The 21,127-nt window shown below is 35.0% G+C and overlaps 1 protein-coding gene across 1 annotated transcript; it reads left to right on the forward strand.

Annotated features, from left to right (window-relative positions):
• Positions 1–6,808: 6,808 nt before the first annotated feature.
• On the forward strand, positions 6,809–19,513 carry LOC127098463 (uncharacterized). Its single transcript, XM_051037070.1, has 19 exons — positions 6,809–7,171; positions 7,253–7,384; positions 8,086–8,157; positions 8,355–8,425; positions 8,508–8,607; positions 8,698–8,796; positions 8,946–9,072; positions 10,261–10,394; positions 10,475–10,534; positions 10,763–10,998; positions 12,377–12,806; positions 13,620–13,943; positions 14,076–14,672; positions 14,762–14,935; positions 16,513–16,743; positions 16,827–17,110; positions 17,446–17,730; positions 18,242–18,364; positions 19,063–19,513. The coding sequence occupies exons 1-19, from the start codon at positions 7,022–7,024 to the stop codon at positions 19,193–19,195; spliced, it is 3,762 nt and encodes a 1,253-aa protein (XP_050893027.1). The 5' UTR covers positions 6,809–7,021; the 3' UTR covers positions 19,196–19,513.
• Positions 19,514–21,127: the final 1,614 nt, after the last annotated feature.

Below are 21,127 nucleotides of genomic sequence, written 5' to 3' on the forward strand. Positions count from 1 at the left end.
GAGAGAACCCGACAGAGGATAGTTTGACACCCATCAAAGATGTGAAAAAGGTACAAATTGGTGCAAAAATATCCCAGACAACTCAAATTGGTTATAATTTTTCTCCAGAGGAGGAAGATGAAATCATAAGAATATTGAAGGAGAACAAAGATCTGCTTGCATGGAAATTATATGACATGCCTTAAATCAATACAAACATAGTTTGCCACCATCTGGCGCTGGATCCAACCATCAAACAGGTGTCCCAAAGAAAGCATAAGGATGGAAAGGAGAAGAGAAGAGTGATAGAAGATGAATGTGGAAAGCTTTTGAAGGCTGAATTCATTCAGGAGATTAAGTACCCGACCTGGTTGGCTAATATAATCATGGTCAAAAATAAATCAGGAAAGTGGCGAATGTACATAGATTTCACTGACTTGAATAAGTCATGTCCCAAAGATCTTTATCTGCTTCCTCCTATTGATCGATCCATAGAAGGGGCTTTCGGTTTCCGTATTCTCAACTTCATGGATGCTTACTCAGGTTACAATAAGATACAAATGAATCTATTGGATGCTCCCAAGATGACATTCATGACGGATATGAATAATTGTTATTATAAGGTGATGCCCTTCCGACTAAAAAATGCAGAGCTACATACCAAAGACTGATAGACATGGTATTCACTTTATAAATAGGGCAAAACTTGGAGGTATATGTGGATGATATGGTGATTAAAACCCCAGAAAACTAGAAACACGTCAAAGTTTTAGAAGAAACATTTGCATCAATCAGAAGTTACAACATAAGGCTTAACCTAGACAAGTGCACTTTTGGGGTACAAGCAATACATTCCTTAGGTTTATGTTGACCAATTGGGGAATAAAATAAAACCCAGATAAATGTCAAACGGTCATTGATATGAGAAGCATATCAACAGTCAAAGAGGTACAACAATTGACATGACGATTAGCCGTTTTATCTCACTTATTGTCTTGTGCAGGAGCCAAGTCGATTCATTTTTTCGTTGCGGTGAAGAAGTCAACAAAGTTCAAGTGGAAGAAACTGAGTTATTAGAATGAAGCTTCAGGATGTAGTTGTCGTCAATGACACTATGGTCGTAACTTAGGACCTCTTTATCTATCAAAAGTCTCGTTGCCTCCATCAGAGTGTCTAACAAACTTGAGGACAAAGATTTTGAGTCAGTGTTATCCATAGGTGAAGGGATTTCACCATAAACTTCTCTAATAATCCATTCAAAATCCATTTGACTCAAATAATCTTCACACTCTCCCATGCATTCCAAATCCTATTTTTATCACTAGCAGTAAGGGAAATCAAACATTCTCTCGAGTAACTATAGCCTCGTATTGAAGACATAATAAAAGAACAAAAGGAGTGAAAAGGGGAATAAAATGATACCTGAGGCTGGAGATAGCAGAAGAATTGAGCGATGGATGAAGCAAAAATTTGTCCGCAACACTTGGGAATAAGATCACTAACTTGGGTAAACAACCAAAGTGAAAGAGAAAAGTTCCTTTTAAAATAAGTTTGTAATGATAAAAAATTCATAACGAAGGAAAACCATGATGACAAATGGGAGTTCCCATAAAAACCATCACGATAAGGAGAGAGAAAGATTTATTATCATTGAGATGACTCACACTTCAGTGACTCGCAGAGTAGAAGGCCGATCTAAAAGGAGGGAATTCCAAGACTATCTTGTGCGAACACTTCAATCCAATAAGATCTCGTGATCAGAGGGCTTATGTATATCTTGGAATTCCCTGAAGCTGAGGTTGTAGAAGGCCAAGTATGAAAAGGCAAGTAGGTCGGGTAATCATAAACATACACAAGTCAAAACTCAGTTAGAGTTCACTTAAATGCAAAGCTAACACAATGGAGCCAACCATGTGATAACTCGAAAGGAAGAACAAGTCGGACCTGACTTTAGTGCTAGAAAACCATATGGACGATCACGAGGAATGGTTACAAATGCCTTCATGATTACTGGGGGTTACAAAAGTTAATGGGTAAGGCGTTACTTTGCAATTATGGTAGGCGGCGTATGCTAAGCATAACTATTTTTATGAAGGATGTGAAGAGACATGCCTTTAAAGATCATTGATAAATGAAACAATATAAAACAGAGTTAGCCCATGAAAACAAGGGGGGAAACCACCGGAGAAAAATATTTTATAAACACTTAATCAATCATTTGAGACTCTTCCTGACTAGCATTAGAGAAATTAACCTTTTAATATATCATTTGAGACATAACATTCACGTCACATAAATAATTATAAATATCCGACCTTAGACAAATAAAGAGAAAATTCCGTTAATAGTCCGCATGCAAAAGAAATTAACCATAATGATAAATAAATTGATCATTAAAAATGATCTTATATAAACCAATTATCACCACCTTTAGAAGAAGTTTTTTTTTTATAAAAATAACCATATTTTTCAATTTAAATTCTAAAATAACCTATTTTTCAAAATAATTACCGAAATAACCACTTTTCATTACGTATCCGTCAGTTGAACTGACACATCTAATTTCCAATGAACACAGGCGCCACTTGGTAGGATGCATGCATGCCTTGCAAAATTCCAAATGAGCATAGGCGCCATTTGGTTGGGCGCATGCATTCCTTGAAGCCAATTGCATTGGTGCATGCATACACTACATCATGTGTGTGCGTCAATGCATGTGGCACATGCACTATGCAATGTATTTTTTTTAATTTAATTTTATAAATAATTAAATTAAATACTTTAATAAGAAATAATATTATAATATAAAGTTAAAAAACATAACTATTGACAAGAAAATCAATGACCCACCCGATTGAAACGCCCCCTATTCCACATCCAGGTGTGTTAGTCTGTCTTCAAGGTCTCGCACGATTTCTCTGAGGTGTTTGAGGTCTTTGAGTGCTGACAGAGTCTAATGGTGGAAGGTGTGAAGGTCCGGTGGAAGGTCCATCGGTATTTGATAGATTTGTCATTATTTCTCCCTAATAGTTTGGGGGGTTGTCGCCAACGACGCTTCCATAAATGAGTTTGGTGCCCATGTTGTCGTAGTTGGGTCATTGTAGTTGGGTGGATTGTGGATGACATGGTTTCCCAAATTGGGCCATTAAATCGTTTTGGAAACTAAGCAATGGTTCTTGTGGTGTACTAGAGTCAAACAATGGTTGAGTGTTATAGCGATGAGATGTTTGAGTGTTAATTGGTGAGGGGCTACAATGACATGATGTTGAATCATATGAATCATCTAGGCTATAGACTGTTATAGTGGGTGCGTGTGATTGTTGGTGGTTAGGGTTTGATTCCTGGTTTTGAGTTTAGGTGTGTGACATGAATTGGTTGCGAGGTTTGGTGTTTGGTGGTTGGATGTATATGGTAGGGTGATGGTGCGAGGTAGGTCGTTGGGTTTGGGTGGGTTGAAATTGTTCTTAGGCGGGGATTTGTTATTGGGAATTTGATAACGAAGCTCGTTGGCGTGGATCAATCAAATACCTTGGCTCAGACACAAACTATGGCGTTGTAACCGACCTAACCCATGCCCTATAATGTCGAGGTTGTCTAGCACCATGTATGACTGGTTCGTTTAAGATGCGTTTCTGTTGATTCCTCCAACAACAATACATCTCTTTTGCGAAGTCTCTCCAATCGGAATAATCCCATTGGCCATCGATTCTTTGTTGATGCCAATCTCCTAAACACGTCGGAGGTTCTGGAATTTGTTATTGCATGCCGAACTGCAGTTTTACATGGTCACTCTGGTGCATCTCCATAGTAGTGAATCAAATAATTGGTGTTTTTGCTATTCAAACTGCATCATCATAATGGTTAACCTGATGATCAAGATCCAAATACGACCTTCAGATAAACTGTACAAGAATATGACTTGATTAGAGGATATGTAGTTGAGTAATTTTTTTAAAATCAAATGTAGAGTTGTTTAGTAGTATTACATCATTTGGTCCAATGTGATCTATGAGATTATGATAGACTACTACATAATGTTTGGGACACCTGTTGTAGTTCATTCCTTTAACTGACCACCTAGATCAAAAGATTGAAAATATATTAGTTATAGTTAGTTGTAGTATAAAGTTTAATGAATTAGAAGATTAAATATAAACTTACTTTGTTGCATAGGATAATGTGAATGACTTCTCGTTGACCGGGGCAAGTAACAACAGTCTTGACCAACCCCATGCTTGTAGCAAATAGGCGCAAGAATAAAACGTACGAGTATTTTTTTTTGGCATTTTTACACAACGAACTATATAGATGGGACAAAACAACTAAACCCCAACTATATGTGCCTACCTTATTTATGTTTCATAACAACGACAAATACATAATATTTACCGTATTACCAATACTTTCAAGAAATAAAAAATTACCAAATAAAATCATAATATAACACCGAGCTTTAATAATATTATTTAAGATATTTTAAATTAATACCTTGATCCCTAGATTAACCTGAAGTCTGTTCCGTAATTGTGTCTTCACACAAAGGGGCATCCAACAATTCCTCGCATATAGAGTTATCTTGGTTAACTCTACTATTTACGACCTTACCATTGATACATAGACCTAATAACATGTAGACATCCTCAAGTGTGACGATACACTCACCAAAAGGAATGTGAAATATGTGGGTCTCGGGTCTCCATCTTTCTAACAAAGCAAGAATAAAATTGTAGTCAACTAAGGTTGAGTGTTGCATATAAGTTGAGTGTTGCAAATAAGATGAGTGTTGTAGAGAGGTTGAGTGTTGCAGAGATGTTGAGTGTTACATAGATGTTGAGTGTTGCAGTATTTATATATGAGAAAGTAAGTTGAAAGTAAGTTTGATGGTAAGTTGCATTCACAATAAAGTCTACTTTGCATGTGATGTATGTGAATGCTCAATTGGTAAGGGCGCATGCCTTGTATTTTTGCATGCATGTGAGTATACGACAGTGGTAAGGGCGCATGCCTTGTGTTTTTGCATGCATGCAAGTAGACGCCATTGAAGAGGGTGCATGAGTGACTTTATGCATATGAACACGCGTCATTGATAAGGGCACATGCATTGTCTTGTTAGGACAGAAACATCTTTGTAGAGAATCATGCAGGCACATACCTTTGCTTAGTAAGGCAGAAGAATCTTGTAGGCGCCATTGGTAAGGCCGCTTGCCTTGTCTTGTCTCTGCATGCAGGAATCCTGGGAGATTCTTAAAAAACTTGATACGTGATCAATGCACTTGCCTTGTCTTCTACATGCGTTGCCTTCACCATATACCATATTTAGCTACATGTTAATATGTGATCAATGCACTCACCATCAAACACTAAACTTACAACAAATAAAATAGCACCACTAACAAGTACAACACATAAATAACATAACTATGTGATTACAACAACATAACTATGCGATTACAACCATCAAAACAATTTTATAAGGAGTATACATCATCTTGTGAACGTCTCTGTAAGTCTTAATATCCATCCAGAAACGAACTTCTCCATTTTGGTTGAACGTCGTATCAAACCATTTAATTCTTCTGATCCTTTCACCATCTGCAATGTCTCCATCTAACCAACAGTTCAAGGTTCTGTTAAGATGTTCGAACGTATCTATATTTCAAAATCGGATCTTCATCAGAGGCTGCACAACTGAAAAGATTAAATCGATATTCCTCTTGTGAATATATGAATATACAGACATTTTAAAGAAAATTGAAGGAGATTGAAGGATAATGGAAGGAGGGTAAGAAGTTGTGCGAAAAGTTATGGGAGAAATGTTGTGTATTTATAGATGAGTGCACATGCATGCGCCAATGCTTTTGGCGCGCACACACACGACTACATACATGCGTCAATGTATGTGACGCCTTCACATGCATGCACCATTGCATGTGGCTCCTTCACATGCATGCGCCAATGACTTGAGCGCCTTCTGTTCATTGAAAAATAGATACGCCAGTTTAAGTAACGCATAAGTTATGAAAAGTGATTATTTCCGTAATTATTTTTAAAAAATAAATTATTTTAAAATTTAAATTGAAAAATACAATTATTTTTAAAAAAACTCAAAAGAAAGAATAGAAAAGACCGATATTCGAGAGAAACTATCCAATACTATATAGTACCCGTGCAATAATGACACACTATTTACACACCCACAAATATACAATTTAACTTTTAAAGTGAGTTGTGGATTTTTTGGATTTGGTGAATTGTTTTAAAAACTAAAATCCATTTGTTTGGTGAACGTTGCTATCCTGATAGAGATTACTCATATAAACATTGTTTGTTTGTTATGAAATGGAGATTACTCATATCTTGAATATAAAGTTCGATAATAATTTGTCCATCACGATCAACCATTGTGGTATAATTTTTCTTGACAATAACCATTTTAATATAAACATGTGTTATAAATATTATTCCAATAGTTGATAATTACTTTCTCTCTCACTCTCTCCCTCTTTGTACGAAAAAATATAATACTACTTTTTTGTGGTGGATATTGATAGATAGTAGTAACATTTAATTTTAACATATAAACAAAAAAAATGAAAATATAGACATTGCTTTGAAAAACAACTCCAAACGAGCCTATCCAAAACTGGCTCTGTGCATCCGAAATGGAATAAAAAAGGGAATATAGAATAATGCTAAATATTTATAATAAAAATTCATCAAAATTAAAAATAATTATTCTTTTAATTCCCTTTTCATAAAAAATAAATTATTCGAAGCGTCAAATAATAAAAATAATCAATAATAAAAAACAATGTGAATTATATATACCTGGATTGGTCCAATGGAAATGAAAAAAGCATTAACACCGGTGCAAATTCTCAACTACGAATAGCAATCGAATAAAAAAAAATCACATTACACAAAAGTGGAAGGTAATCGGAACAGAAGCTGTAGTGAAGAAGACGAAGAAGAAGAAGTGAAGAGCAACAATAACAAGCTTTTGAGAGTTTTTCAAGCGCGAAACTATTCGGAATCGAAAAAGATGTCGATTCCGAAAGAGCCAGAGGAGGTAATGAAGCTAAGAGGAGGATCTGTTCTTGGAAAGAAAACCATTCTCAAGAGCGATCATTTCCCTGGTTGCCAGAACAAGCGATTACGTCCAAATATCGACGGAGCTCCCAATTACCGTCAGGTTTTTCTATCTTTCATCTCTACCACTCAGATTTTATCACTTTTGTAATTTTTTTGACGATTGTTGAAATTTTGCTTATAGGCTGATTCGTTACATGTTCACGGTGTTGCGATTCCAACAATTGATGGAATCAGAAATGTTCTTAAGCACATTGGTGCTCAAACTGAAGGGAAAAAAGTTCACGTTCTTTGGATTAGCCTTCGTGAAGAACCGGTATCTTTACTTTCTTGATTAACGTTCAGTACTCTTATTATGCATGTATTAACAGTGATGGCGTTTCTTCTGGTATCATATTCATTTTATTGTAATTCTGTGGTTTTCAGCTTTAAATTTAGGTTTTAGAAATCTAGGCTATGTAAATGAAAGTGGATTGAATTCTCTGTAGCACCGACACCTCTGGAAAAAAGTGTGTCAATGTCGGTGTCTGAAACCGACACTAGTATAGTGACGTGTTAGTGTCGATGTTGTGTTTCCGGTGTTTGTGCTTCATAATTCTCACTGTAATTTGCAATTTTATTTGTGGCCAAAAGTCTTGTTGAAATTATGACGTTCCAATCGCCGTACCTAGAATATCAAAATTAATTTTACTTCATTATGTCTTACTGAAGTTTTCTGTTGCCCGGGAATCATAATAGACATTAACTAACTTTGGTTTGACTTGAAGCGGTAATATGCTTTAGTATTAGATTGAAAAAATTGTCCTAACTTTTCCGTATTTTAGAGTAAAAATGTTCTAATGCAAATTTAATTTTAACCAAACCGTCTTTTACATAACCGCGTTCGATCAAAATCACCTTTGTTACACACAACCAAAAATCACACACATGTTTCATTCTAGCTCTGCAAATGATGATTGATGCTCCACTAAAATTCTACTTGTCGTCTCTTCTAAATTTTCTCTCTCTCAAAATCAGGTTGTGTACATTAATGGGCGCCCCTTTGTTTTGCGTGATGTGGAGAGACCATTCTCCAACCTTGAGTATACGGTATGTTATTGTGGAGTTCTCGTTGCTTTATTTTGGTCTAGTCTTTTCTCTTTGAGCCTGAGGGGGTAAGTTTTGGTTCCGAACCGTCTTTGCTCTTGATACTGTTGGATTATTGCATTTGAGTTGGATTGAACTTGTTAGCTTTTCAACGGAAATTTGTTTGGGTTCTAATAGTTTTGCATTTTGTACTCAATCAGGGAATTAATAGGGAAAGAGTTGAACAAATGGAGGCTCGTTTGAAAGAAGACATTCTGAATGAAGCTGCAAGGTATATCCACGGTCCCCTTCATTATTTTATCCCCAACCTTTATCGTACGACAAACCATCTTATTTTCAAAATGGCATAACAGATATGGAAATAAGATTCTTGTGACCGATGAACTTCCAGACGGTCAGATGGTGGACCAATGGGAATCAGTGTCGTGTAATTCTGTGAAGACACCTCTAGAGGTATAGGTGAAACTTGTCTTTAATGTGTTTGTGAGGCTACTTAACCAGTTTTCTGAACAAAATGCCGCAAAGTTGTTTTCTTGGCTGTAGGTGTACCAGGAATTGCAAGTGGAAGGATATCTTGTTGATTACGAACGTGTTCCAGTAACTGATGAAAAATCCCCAAAGGAACAGGATTTTGATGTTTTGGTAAGTTTGTTAGTTTTAAATATTTCTTTTAATAAAGAAGCTTCTGAATGAGATATTTCTTTTAGATTTTATTTGGTACATCACAGAAGTTATCATACATAGAAAACTCATTCAATTTCCTGAAATTATTGGCTTCACATTCATTTTAGGTTCAAAAAATTTCACAAGCTGATCTACATACAGAGATAATTTTTAATTGTCAAATGGGGCGTGGACGAACTACAACTGGAATGGTCATTGCGACTTTGATTTATCTGAATCGAATTGGAGCTTCTGGTATGCAGTTTATTTTATTTGAATTTTTCTATATAGACTTCCTTGTTTAATGATTTAAAAATAAAAAAAATTAAGATGCACTTTGCTACACCAATACGATAGATTTGACCAAGCTTTTCAGCATTTGCTTAAAATAAAAATGTCAATAGCTTTTTCAGTTTGTGTAGCAGTTTTAATTTTATGTCAACGAGACATCAGCAAGCCTGTCTGTCCTTTCTGTATTTGGTATGTCTACCTGAGTTTTGATTTAGTTTATTAGCTAAGTAGAAGATCAGCTAATTATTTCTCCAGCTTCTTTCTTGTTAAAATGTACAAATATGGAAATATAACCTTTCAGGTCTTTTCTGAAGAGTTTATTTCTTTTTTGTATTACCTCTAGGTTACAGGGTCTGTGTCTAGCTAATGAGAACATGATTGTCATCTGCATCAGCATATGTATGCACATGTCTAACACATGACCAGAGAGCAATTACTTATTACGCGCGTGAGAAAAAACTCAACCCACCCATTGGATTCAGCATTGATGGGCTGGACTAGAACAATAAGTTAGGACTATTTGTTTACAAATCCATACCCATTCATACGCAGTACATTAGTTCCAAGAAAATTGGATTACTGGGGTATGTACTGAACAACCATTGTTTAATTAGAAAGATATTTGAGCTTATACCCAATGATTCCGAGTTTCTTTAATAATTTCAATACATCTATTTTTACTCCGTCATTCAGTTTAGACCATAGGGTTACCAGTTGAATATCCAATAAAAAAGTGTTTGAATTTATCTGCTAGCCAGCTCTGCTTCTTGAGTTGGATATTGTTGTGCTGGAAAGCTTGCTTCTTTTTGCTTTTAGCCGCTCAAGGTTCACTTGGTGGGATTTAATTCCTATTTTAATTAATGAAAATTTTGGTCATTGCAAACTTGATCTCTCTAGTTTGAGACTTTTAAAGCTTTCTTTCATGTCCCTCATGAGTTTTGAGCTTTTAGCCGCCCAATGTTCACTTGGTGGGATTTAATTCCTATTTTAATTAATGAAAATTTTGGTCATTGCAAACTTGATCTCTCTAGTTTGAGACTTTTAAAGCTTTCTTTCATGTCCCTCATAAGTTTTGAGCTTTGTTCTCCCATGTATCTGTTTTTTCTTTTTCTTTCTTCAATATATTTCTGATTTATAAAATTAAAATTATAGGGATTCCAAGAAGCAACTCAGTTGGTACAATTTCTCAATATCTGGCTAATGTCCCAGACCATATGCCTAACTCTGAGGAGGCAATTCGAAGGGGAGAATACACTGTCATAAGAAGCTTGATTCGTGTGCTAGAGGTATTAGTATAAACTTTAATATTGCTTTTAGGTGATGTAAAATATGTTCTATTTGTCCTAATTAGTTTATTTGCTTCCAGGGTGGTGTTGAGGGGAAAAGACAAGTTGATAAAGTCATTGACAAGTGTGCCTCAATGCAGGTATCTGTTTCGATCCCTCCAAGGAAGTACTTTTAAGGAGGGACAGCCTCAGTACCCTGAGTGAGGATTAGTCTCACACCTCGCAAAAACAAAGAAAAAGAAAGAAAACTCCTTGGTTGTTTAGACTGCTTCTTAGATGTTGCAAATTTCTTTTCCTTATATGTGGAGGTGGATTTTTATATATTAACTGAAGAGACATCCTTTATTCCTTGTTTGCTTTTGTTCCAGAACTTACGTGAAGCAATTGCCACTTATCGTAATAGTATTCTGCGGCAACCAGATGAGATGAAAAGGGAGGCATCACTTTCTTTTTTTGTAGAGTACTTGGAGAGATACTACTTTTTGATATGTTTTGCTGTATACATACATTCAGAAATGGCTGCACTGCGAGCTAGGTCTGCTAGCCACAGTAGTTTTACTGACTGGATGAGAGCTAGGCCAGAGCTCTACAGCATTATTCGCAGGTTGCTTATTTTTCCCCTCCTAATATTTGGTGTATAGTCTTAAGTTTTTTTTTCTTTTAACATTTTTAAATAAAATTTTTCATTAGGGCAGTGGGTCCCATGACTCCCATTTATAATGGGTCAAACTGGCTATGGCTAGTGAGCAGTTTTCTGCCATATATATGCAGCATTAAAAAGTTGAAAATGCAACTGAGATTGCCTCTACTTGGAGGCATGATGTTTTGTTTAATACAAGGTTCCAGTTTCCCTGTACCTTGCAATCATCACTGGTATTAAAAAAATCCCTGATGTCAGTATAGCTCTTAGGCTAAACTTTTATTAATCAACTGAGTCATACCACCAGGGATTATGTATGTGCTAGTGTGGTTCTCAGATTGCAATTAACTTTTCTGAGTGAAGATCTGTTGATTTGTGATCTGTTGACTTGTGAGGATGCATGGTATTTGTTAAGTTGAAAGCTTATTGGTTGTCTCAAAGTTACCCTTTAAGGATTCCAAAGCTAAGTTTGTTCCAAACAAGGCCTTGGGCTAGAATTTCTATAGGAAAAGTTTCACCAGAGGTCCTTTTTAACTTAATTTCTCATATCAATGTAGTATTTTTTCATGGGGTCATTTAACTTAATTTATCATATCAACGTAGTCTTTTATCTTCTTTTTTCTTGGGTCAAGTTAGCCTTATATATTTAAAAAAAATGTCAACAGCTCTGGACAAAAAGTAAGTCTTGATCATTCAAAAAAGTAACATGATATTTTCTCTGTTTTTTTTGTGCCTAAGATTGTGGGCTCCTTGACTTCAATTGAATCTAATATTGATGTTGAGTGATGAAACATTCTTTGCAGTAGATCATTAATGGCCAGGTACATATATCTATAACAAAAGTAAATGGGAAATGATGGTCTGTCTAACGGTGTAAACATTTTTTAAGCATAAGGACAAACTTGACACAAAAAGAGGTACATGACTACATTGACATACAAAATTATGATAAAGGACCCAAGATACAATTTTGTCAATCACTTTATATTAGGACTTCATACTATGGTTCCATAATGTTCTGTTGCCCAAGAAAAACTGGGCTACTTTTTCTGTTCATATTGTGGCTTATATCAATTATCGGGAAACAGGCCCAGGGGACTTTTCCTTATAGTTTAGAGATTTTCTTGGTCTATATTCACCAAAAGTTTCCAGATAAATATAGTATTATTCATCCTCACCCATCAATACCATTACTTTCTTAATTACTTTTTTCCTTCATTTAATTGAATAAATGTTCACCAATTGGATTTTGATTGCAATCTGATTTGGTTGAATTGCTGATCTTATGCTCTACAAAAATATATGTATAACTTATTTCATTTGCCGTCTATTTGCATTGCAGGTTGCTGAGGAGAGATCCAATGGGTGCACTTGGATATTCCAGTTTGAAACCGTCTCTAAAGAAGATAGCTGAATCTACTGATGGCCGTCCTTCTGAGATGGGAGTGGTTGCTGCCTCGAGAAATGGCGAGGTACTTGGAAGTCAAACTGTTCTGAAAAGTGATCATTGCCCGGGATGTCAAAATCCAAGATTGCCTGAAAGAGTGGAGGGGGCACCTAATTTCAGAGAAGTTCCTGGCTTTCCAGTTTATGGAGTTGCAAATCCAACTATCGATGGTATTCGATCTGTCCTTCGTAGGATTGGCAGCTCCAAAGGTGGACGCCCGGTACTTTGGCATAATATGAGAGAAGAACCTGTTATTTACATCAATGGGAAACCATTTGTTCTCCGTGAAGTTGAAAGACCGTACAAAAACATGCGGGAATATACGGTAAAAGTTACTTTTGAGTCTTTGGCATCTCTTCAATAAACTTTTAAGTTAAGAGAGAGGTATTGCTAGCTAGGAATTGAATTCAGAACAGTTTACTTTTCATCTGGTTTACAGTCCACTGGTTCATATATCACCAATCAGCCTTCACAGTTTTTCTTGTCGTGCGTCAATAGGACGTCAATGCTGTTCTTGTTACTGTTAGAATATAAGACACCATCCTCCAAAAGAAGGTACTAGTTGAAGTGGGAAATAGTGTATTTAGATAAGTAGTGTAGTTTAATGGATAGTGTTGGTCTTGCTCACATGCATGGAGATCACACTTGCTTAGTATTTACTGTGCTGTTTTCTTTTAATAGTTTTTGGTGTGTTGGGAATCCTACGTTGGACGAGTTATGAATTAAATAAATCTATATTTATATGTGGTGAGTATTCCTTACCTTACAAACTAATTTTGTAAGGATGAGTTAGGTTTAGCCGGTTTTGTAAGACTGTGTTAAACCCCATCTAAATTTTAATACCTTACATGCTGGTTGGTTTTGTAAGGATGAATTAGGTCCAACCTAGATTCTAAGATGCTGGTTTTGTATAGATTAATTAGGTCCAACCCAGATTCTAAGTTGGTGTTTCACCTAATACGTGACTATGTCATTACATTACCTTTTCACTTAATATTATTATGTTAGATAAAACTTCAAAACTTATAATCCATGGTTTGGATGTATGGTTTTCTTTTAATTTTTATCCATTTGATGACTTTCTGAATTTTATGGTAGTTTGGAATTTTCATGCCAATTGTGTGAATTTGGCTTGTAGGGAATTGGTCGTGAAAGGGTGGAGAAAATGGAAGCCCGGTTAAAAGAAGATATCCTAAGGGAAGCTGAGCAGTATAACAATGCCATAATGGTTATTCATGAAACAGACGATGGGCAGATATATGATGCTTGGGAGCAAGTAACCTCTGATGTAATTCAAACCCCACTTGAAGTTTTTAAAACCTTGGAGGCTGATGGATTTCCAATCAAGTATGCACGTGTGCCCATCACTGATGGAAAAGCTCCTAAAAGTTCTGATTTTGACACAATGGCTTTTAATATTACGTCTGCTACAAAGGACACTGCTTTTGTTTTCAATTGTCAGGTAGTTTCTTAATCTTTCATATCTTTTGTTGTATTCTTTATGGATATATTTCTGCATTTGTGCATTGGCTCTTCTCTTGTCTCTTATTTTCTCTTTTCAACTCTTACTGCTAATGCTTCGTTCATATTTCAGATGGGTAGGGGCAGAACAACCACAGGTACTGTCATAGCTTGCCTTGTGAAACATCGAATTGATTATGGGAGGCCTATTAAAATACTGGGAGATGATGTAACCCAGGAAGATGTGGATGGCGGTTTCTCAAGTGGAGATGAAGTTGGGGGCTATGTCGGTGCCCCTAATAATTTGCAAATAAAGACAGATGGAAAACAAAAACATGTTTTTGGTATAAATGACATCCTTTTGTTATGGAAGATAACAGCATTTTTTGATAATGGGGTGGAGTGCCGAGAGGCCTTAGATGGTATTATTGATAGATGTTCTGCACTTCAAAACATTCGCCAAGCCGTTCTAGAATATAGGAAAGTATTCAATCAACAACATGTTGAGCAAAGGGTAAGGAGGGTTGCATTAAATCGTGGTGCTGAATACTTGGAACGGTATTTCCGTCTTATTGCTTTTGCAGCATATCTTGGAAGTGAAGCATTTGATGGGTTTTGTGGGGAAGGTGAATCCAAAGTGTCATTTAAGAATTGGTTGCATCAGAAACCAGAGGTGCAGGCTATGAAATGGAGCATAAGATTGAGACCCGGACGATTTTTCACTATTCCTGTAAATCTCTTTTCTACTTAAAGTTATTTGCCCCCTCCCCAACTTGACATAATATTAAGCTTAAGCCAATTTGTCAACTTTAATTGTAGGAAGAGTTGAGAGCACCACAAGAGTCTCAACATGGAGATGCAGTGATGGAGGCATTCGTTAAGGCCCGTAGTGGTTCAGTTCTGGGAAAAGGCTCCATCCTAAAAATGTATTTCTTTCCTGGTCAGAGAACTTCTAGCCATATACAAATACACGGCGCACCACATGTTTACAAGGTAAGCTGACATACATGACTGCTATAGAGAATAACTATTGTCAACTTTGTGATCATGCATTGTGGTAGCTTTCATTGATGCAACTAAAAATTTGGCTTAGGGATGGGCAATAGATGAGCATTATCTGTGACCGTAGCTGGTTTCATTTGTTAAAACTCTTAAATTTTCCATTTTAACCCGTTGAATAGTGAACGAGCCTGTTTATCAGTTTTCTGCGGTAGTGGATTGAGAACAACAAAGAATTAGTAAAAACTGGATGAAGCAATTATAGATTTACTTTATCATTTGTAAATGTAAATTCATATTCATAAATTTAAGTTTCTTATAACTATTTCTGTCCTCTTTCATTCGAAACTTTTATAATACTATCATATTGTTCTTATGTACATTCAGGACCCGCTTGATATATAAGAATCAAATAGAAGTGATATGATAAATATTTATTCTATGACATCATTATATTATATTATATTTTTGGTACATACCTCATAATGACATGATAAGATATATCTCATTTAAATAACAAGATTACCCTTTTGAAACAATAACACATTTATTTGAAATTCGTTTAAATATTTTTGAACATTGTAAATTAACATAAAATACAAAAAAATGATTAAGTAATTAAATAATGTCATATAATTTTAAAAATAATCTAGTGACACTACTAAATATACATGTTCGATAAAAATATATATATATATATATATATATATATATATATATATATATATATATAAACCACCTTTACAAGAAAATTATATTAACTTGTTTAAAATTTTTAAAAAATATTTATATTTTAGTAATTTTAATAATGTTTTTTTAGTATTTTAATTTTAATAAATAAATTATTTAAATTATTTACTTTTTTTTAAGATTTAATATCAGATTCTATTTTTTGTTCATTTATATTTTATCAGCATTCATTTTTTATATTTTAACTTTACTTTTATAAGTATAAATCAGTAATTTATTTTCTTATCCTATTTTGTTGGTTTCTAACCTGGTTCATATTCCGAAAAAAATTTTCATCTAGAGAAGCAAGATACGATAAATGTCAAAATTAACTTCTCATATTGCGATGCTTTATTAAACAATGGATTGAGACAAGATACACAATTTTCTATTCGGTCTTTTATCCTGTCCACCAAACGAGTCTCACTGTCTTACTATTATATAGGCAGAGTCATGGTGATTCTCTTGCCCTCCTGGGCTGTGATCCCCTAAAATTTCTTTCTTTTTATACACCCTCATGTTTGGAGGTTACCTTACATTATTCTTTTAGCTTTTCAATATTGTAATATGGCTAGTTTTACCGAGTGCATCATGCACCCACGCAACTTAGTATTTAAGGAAAGTAACTACTAACATTTGTAAACCAGTGAGGAAGCCAAATGTTAAAATGCAATCAGGATATGCTAACAGTAGGTGGCCTTGAGGTTTTGATGTGGAAGGGCTTTTCCAAAAAATAAATAAAACTTGTAATTCCAATCAATGCTTGGATGTGTGTGTTTCATATTTTTCTTGTTCGCAGATTTTGTGAAATTATATAATGCCTAAAAGCTTTTTTTCCCAAGGTTGATGAATACTCCGTGTATTGCATGGCAACTCCAACCATCTCTGGTGCCAAGGAGATGCTAAAGTATCTGGGCGCTATTCCTAAAGCAAAAGCCTCAGCTGCTCGAAAAGTAATTTTGACTGATCTGAGAGAGGAAGCAGTTGTCTATATCAAGGGCACTCCCTTCGTTCTGAGGGAGTTAAACAAACCCTATGATACACTCAAGCATGTCGGAATCACTGGTTCTGTGGTGTGTCATCTTGTACTATTATGCATCTATCTGAACGTGTCCCAAAATGCTTTGTTATACAACTCATAGCAACTGCAATGCAGGTGGAACACATGGAGACACGGTTGAAAGAAGATATAATAGCTGAGATTAGACAGTCTGGTGGGTTGATGTTGTTTCACCGTGAAGAATATAACCCTTCAACAAACCAGTCTAATGTGGTTGGTTACTGGGAAAACACTTTGGCAGACGATGTGAAAACAACTGTAGAAGTTTATTCTGCTCTAAAGGATGAGGGGTATGATATTGTCTATCAGAGGATACCGTTAACGAGGGAGAGAGATGCTTTGGCCTCTGATGTTGATGCAATCCAGTGCTGTAAAGATGAGTAAGTATTCCTACTAAATACGAGGAATTTATCGACACATATTTTGTAAAGTTTAATGGTATTTTTTTTAAGTTTCTGAGCTGACTGGGTACCTATAATCTGTTAAGAAATGTGGTTGGGCCTAACTCAACCCTACAAAACCAGCTTATAGGGTGAGGATTGCCCCCCACTTATAAGGACATGCTCAGGCCATATATTATCCGATGGGCATTGTTCTTGACATATTCCATGGGCATCTGTTTACGTTTTGTTTAGGAACAGTATATTCATGATTTAATCTTTTGAAACAATTCTTTAAATCTAATAATATATTTCTAAACTCTTGCTTTTTGTAGCTCTGCAGAGAGTTATCTTTTTGTATCACACACTGGTTTTGGTGGAGTTGCATATGCAATGGCCATTATCTGTATTAGACTCGGTGCAGAAGCAAACTTTGCATCCCCAGTCCCACAGCCACTGCTTAGTCCTCAGCAATATACAGAGATTGAAGAGAACTTTCCCGTTCGAGCTTCTAATGAAGCAGCACTCAAGATGGGTGATTATCGTGACATTTTGAGCCTTACAAGAGTCCTGATACATGGTCCCCAAAGCAAAGCAGATGTTGACATTGTTATTGACAGGTTATTAACCAGAATTTAATCATAAAGCTTTTTTCTAATTATATGATAATAACTTAAATAAACATGGTTTTTTTTATCAAAGTTGATGCAGTATTATGCTCTCTTAGATGTAGAACCACATATAGTTGGAATTAATAGACTAATAGTATTCTTCATGCCCGAAACAATGCAGATCTTGGCATTGTTATTGACAGGTTATGGACCAATATCCGGTCATAAAGCTTTGCTAACTAAATGATATTTAACTGTAAGAAACCTAATCATTATCAAAGTGGATGCAGTGATTCTGTTCTCTCATTTAGGAACTTATGTTGTTGAAAATAATAGTATTTTCCATGTCTATTCTATTTTCCTGGGCTGAAAAGGAATTATTAGTGACCTACTTATACTTTTGCAATTATTCTTTGGTGGTTATGAAATTAGTAATTGATGCACAATTTACTGAGGAAAGTTTGATATGGCAGCATAGCTTAATTTATTGGAGGGTACTGAGATTTTCTTTTTTCAACAGATGTGCTGGCGCAGGGCATTTACGCGATGATATTCTTTATTATTGTAAAGAATTTGAGAAGTTTACTGACGGTGATGATGAGGAACGTGCCTATCTTATGGACATGGGTGTCAAGGCTTTGAGGTATTCTTCACATTCAACTGAAATACTCTTGCTTTCCAGTTGTATTTTTCCTTTTCCTTTTCCTTTTGAGTCCTCTAAACTTTATGTGCAGAATGGGTCACTACCCCTGTGGATGCAGATAGTTATTTTATACATAGGGTGGGGATTAACCAATGGCAGTGCTTTTTTAAGTCAGTTAATAGTGCTCTGTTAGAATTGATACAACTATAAAATTATTTTTAACAGAATTCTATAAAATTTAAACAGGAATATACTATGAAATGACTAATATAATATATGCTAGTTCTACCACATTTAAACATGTTGGATTGATGAATTTTTTGAACATCACGTGCATGGTTAAATAGGAAGGGCCTTGCTAATGATTGCTATATATGGAATCAGTTAAAAAATTAAAAAGTAATTTTTTTGTTTGAAAAGTATAACCTTCAATCCTTTGGTTTCAGTAAAACTTGTTATTGTTGATTCATTGTTCTGTGCCTTACGAAACTTGTTAGCATGATCTGAATTTTGAGAATGATAAGCATAATATAGTTTCAATCCAATTCAATGATAGATTTGGTAAGATGTTAGTCTCATAAAACTGTCAACCCTATCTATATAGTTATTTCTACAAGACAGTCGGGCGAATGGTGGCTTTATTTATTGCGTGTTAATCCTGGCGATTGCAACCATTTTATGTATCACCTTGTTTGCAGGCGGTATTTTTTTCTCATCACATTCAGATCTTACCTTTACTGCACCTCTCCGTCCAACGTGGAATTTGCTGCATGGATGGATGCAAGGCCCGAACTTGGCCATCTATGTAACAATCTTAGAATTGATAAATAATGTAGCAATGCTGATAGTTAGGTCAATGTATAGTTGGCACTTGCTGTTTTGCAGTTTGTAATATACAACCTCTTTCCCCAATGCTGTAAAATGCAGCAGGGTTTTGGTAGTTAGCTATAGTTGTAGGCAAAAGCCATTGTATACTTATGCCAGCTTCTCGCGTTCTACCATGTATGTTATGAGAAGCTGGCTCTGACATCGGTGTACATACAGTACATAACTGTTGGAGGAGCAACATTTACTTGCTTCCCATGCTCGCTGGACTCATTGGTCACTCTATTTTGAGACGTTTAATATCCCTTATTGTATTCCATTTCATTGAGATTTTGCTATAGGTGTAGTCCATTAGATTAATTAGTCTGTCTCCTATTACTAGTTTCAATCCATTGAACTGTAGAGTGGTTGATCTATTTTATGATTCTACCCAAGAGCTTAATATGAATCTTATGATAGTACTAGAGGAAACTATGGTCAATTTGATTAAAATGAATTATGAAATCCTTTTCTCCATTCTCCTACTGTGCTGATGTTATGCCACTCTGATTTATATTTTAGTTTTTAATAATTATCAACTAACTAGCTAACCGATAAATGGTAATCTTATGTGTTGTACACGACCCAATATATACAATAAAATTTTACTACATTCGTCTCAAATTATACGATGTTTTGGATGCTTAACACGAATTAAGAAGTGTAGATAATTTTATATGAGAAAGATAAATTATGTATAATTTTACAAAATTACCCTTTATAAATTATATAAGGAAGATAAATTAAAATAATTGGAAGAAGGAAGATAAATTATGTATAATTTTATAAAATTACCCTTTATAAATTATATAACGAATATTAATGTTGTATTGAATTTGTAAACTAAGTTATAATTTAAGACAAATATTTTTGACAAAGGAAATAGTATTTTTTTCTGGAAAATGTTGGTAGTAGATTGGTGAGGCAGAGTAACTAGAGAAATTATGCTATAACCAAAATGCTTATTTATTGATTTAAGAAATTAATTTGATTTTCCCTTTTCCACGTTCATTATGAAAAAAGTATTTTGCAACTCCAATCTTTTAGGGGATTCCTAATAAAAAAAGGACCTAAAATGTAAATTTAACAAAATATAAAACTTAAAATCTAATTAATTAAAATTTACATTAGTAAAAAGTTACTTATGATTATAAAATCTCATAAATATTTGATTTTAATAGTTTACTTTTTTGGGCACGATTTCATTGGGACATCTTATTTGGGGTAAAGTATCCCACTTTAACAGGGGTAGTCTAGTTTACTTTTTTGGGCACGATTTCATTGGGACATCTTATTTGGGGTAAAGTATCCCACTTTAACAGGGGTAGTCTAGTTTACTTTTTTGGGCACGATTTCATTGGGACATCTTATTTGGGGTAAAGTATCCCACTTTAACATGGATAGTCTAGTTTACTTTTTTGGGCACGATTTCATTGGGACATCTTATTTGGGGTAAAGTATCCCACTTTAACAGGGATAGTCTAGTTTACTTTTTTGGGCACGATTTCATTGGGACATCTTATTTGGGGTAAAGTATCCCACTTTAACAGGGGTAGTCTAGTTTACTTTTTTGGGCACGATTTCATTGAGACATCTTATTTGGGGTAAAGTATCACTTTAACAGGGGTAGTCTAGTTTACTTTTTTGGGCACGATTTCATTGGGACATCTTATTTGGGGTAAAGTATCCCACTTTAACAGGGATAGTCTAGTTTACTTTTTTGGGCACGATTTCATTGGGACATCTTATTTGGGGTAAAGTTGTTGGTGCAAAGGTAGAATGAAAGATGAATATTCTATTCAGAGAATGACGGCTACAAAACATGATTAAAAGTTACAATGATTGACACCTTATTTATAAGCTAAAACTAGGGTTACTACAATAGGATAAAATACTAAA

This window comes from Lathyrus oleraceus, chromosome 6, assembly GCF_024323335.1.
Source record: "Lathyrus oleraceus cultivar Zhongwan6 chromosome 6, CAAS_Psat_ZW6_1.0, whole genome shotgun sequence".
Classification (NCBI taxonomy): domain Eukaryota; kingdom Viridiplantae; phylum Streptophyta; class Magnoliopsida; order Fabales; family Fabaceae; genus Lathyrus; species Lathyrus oleraceus.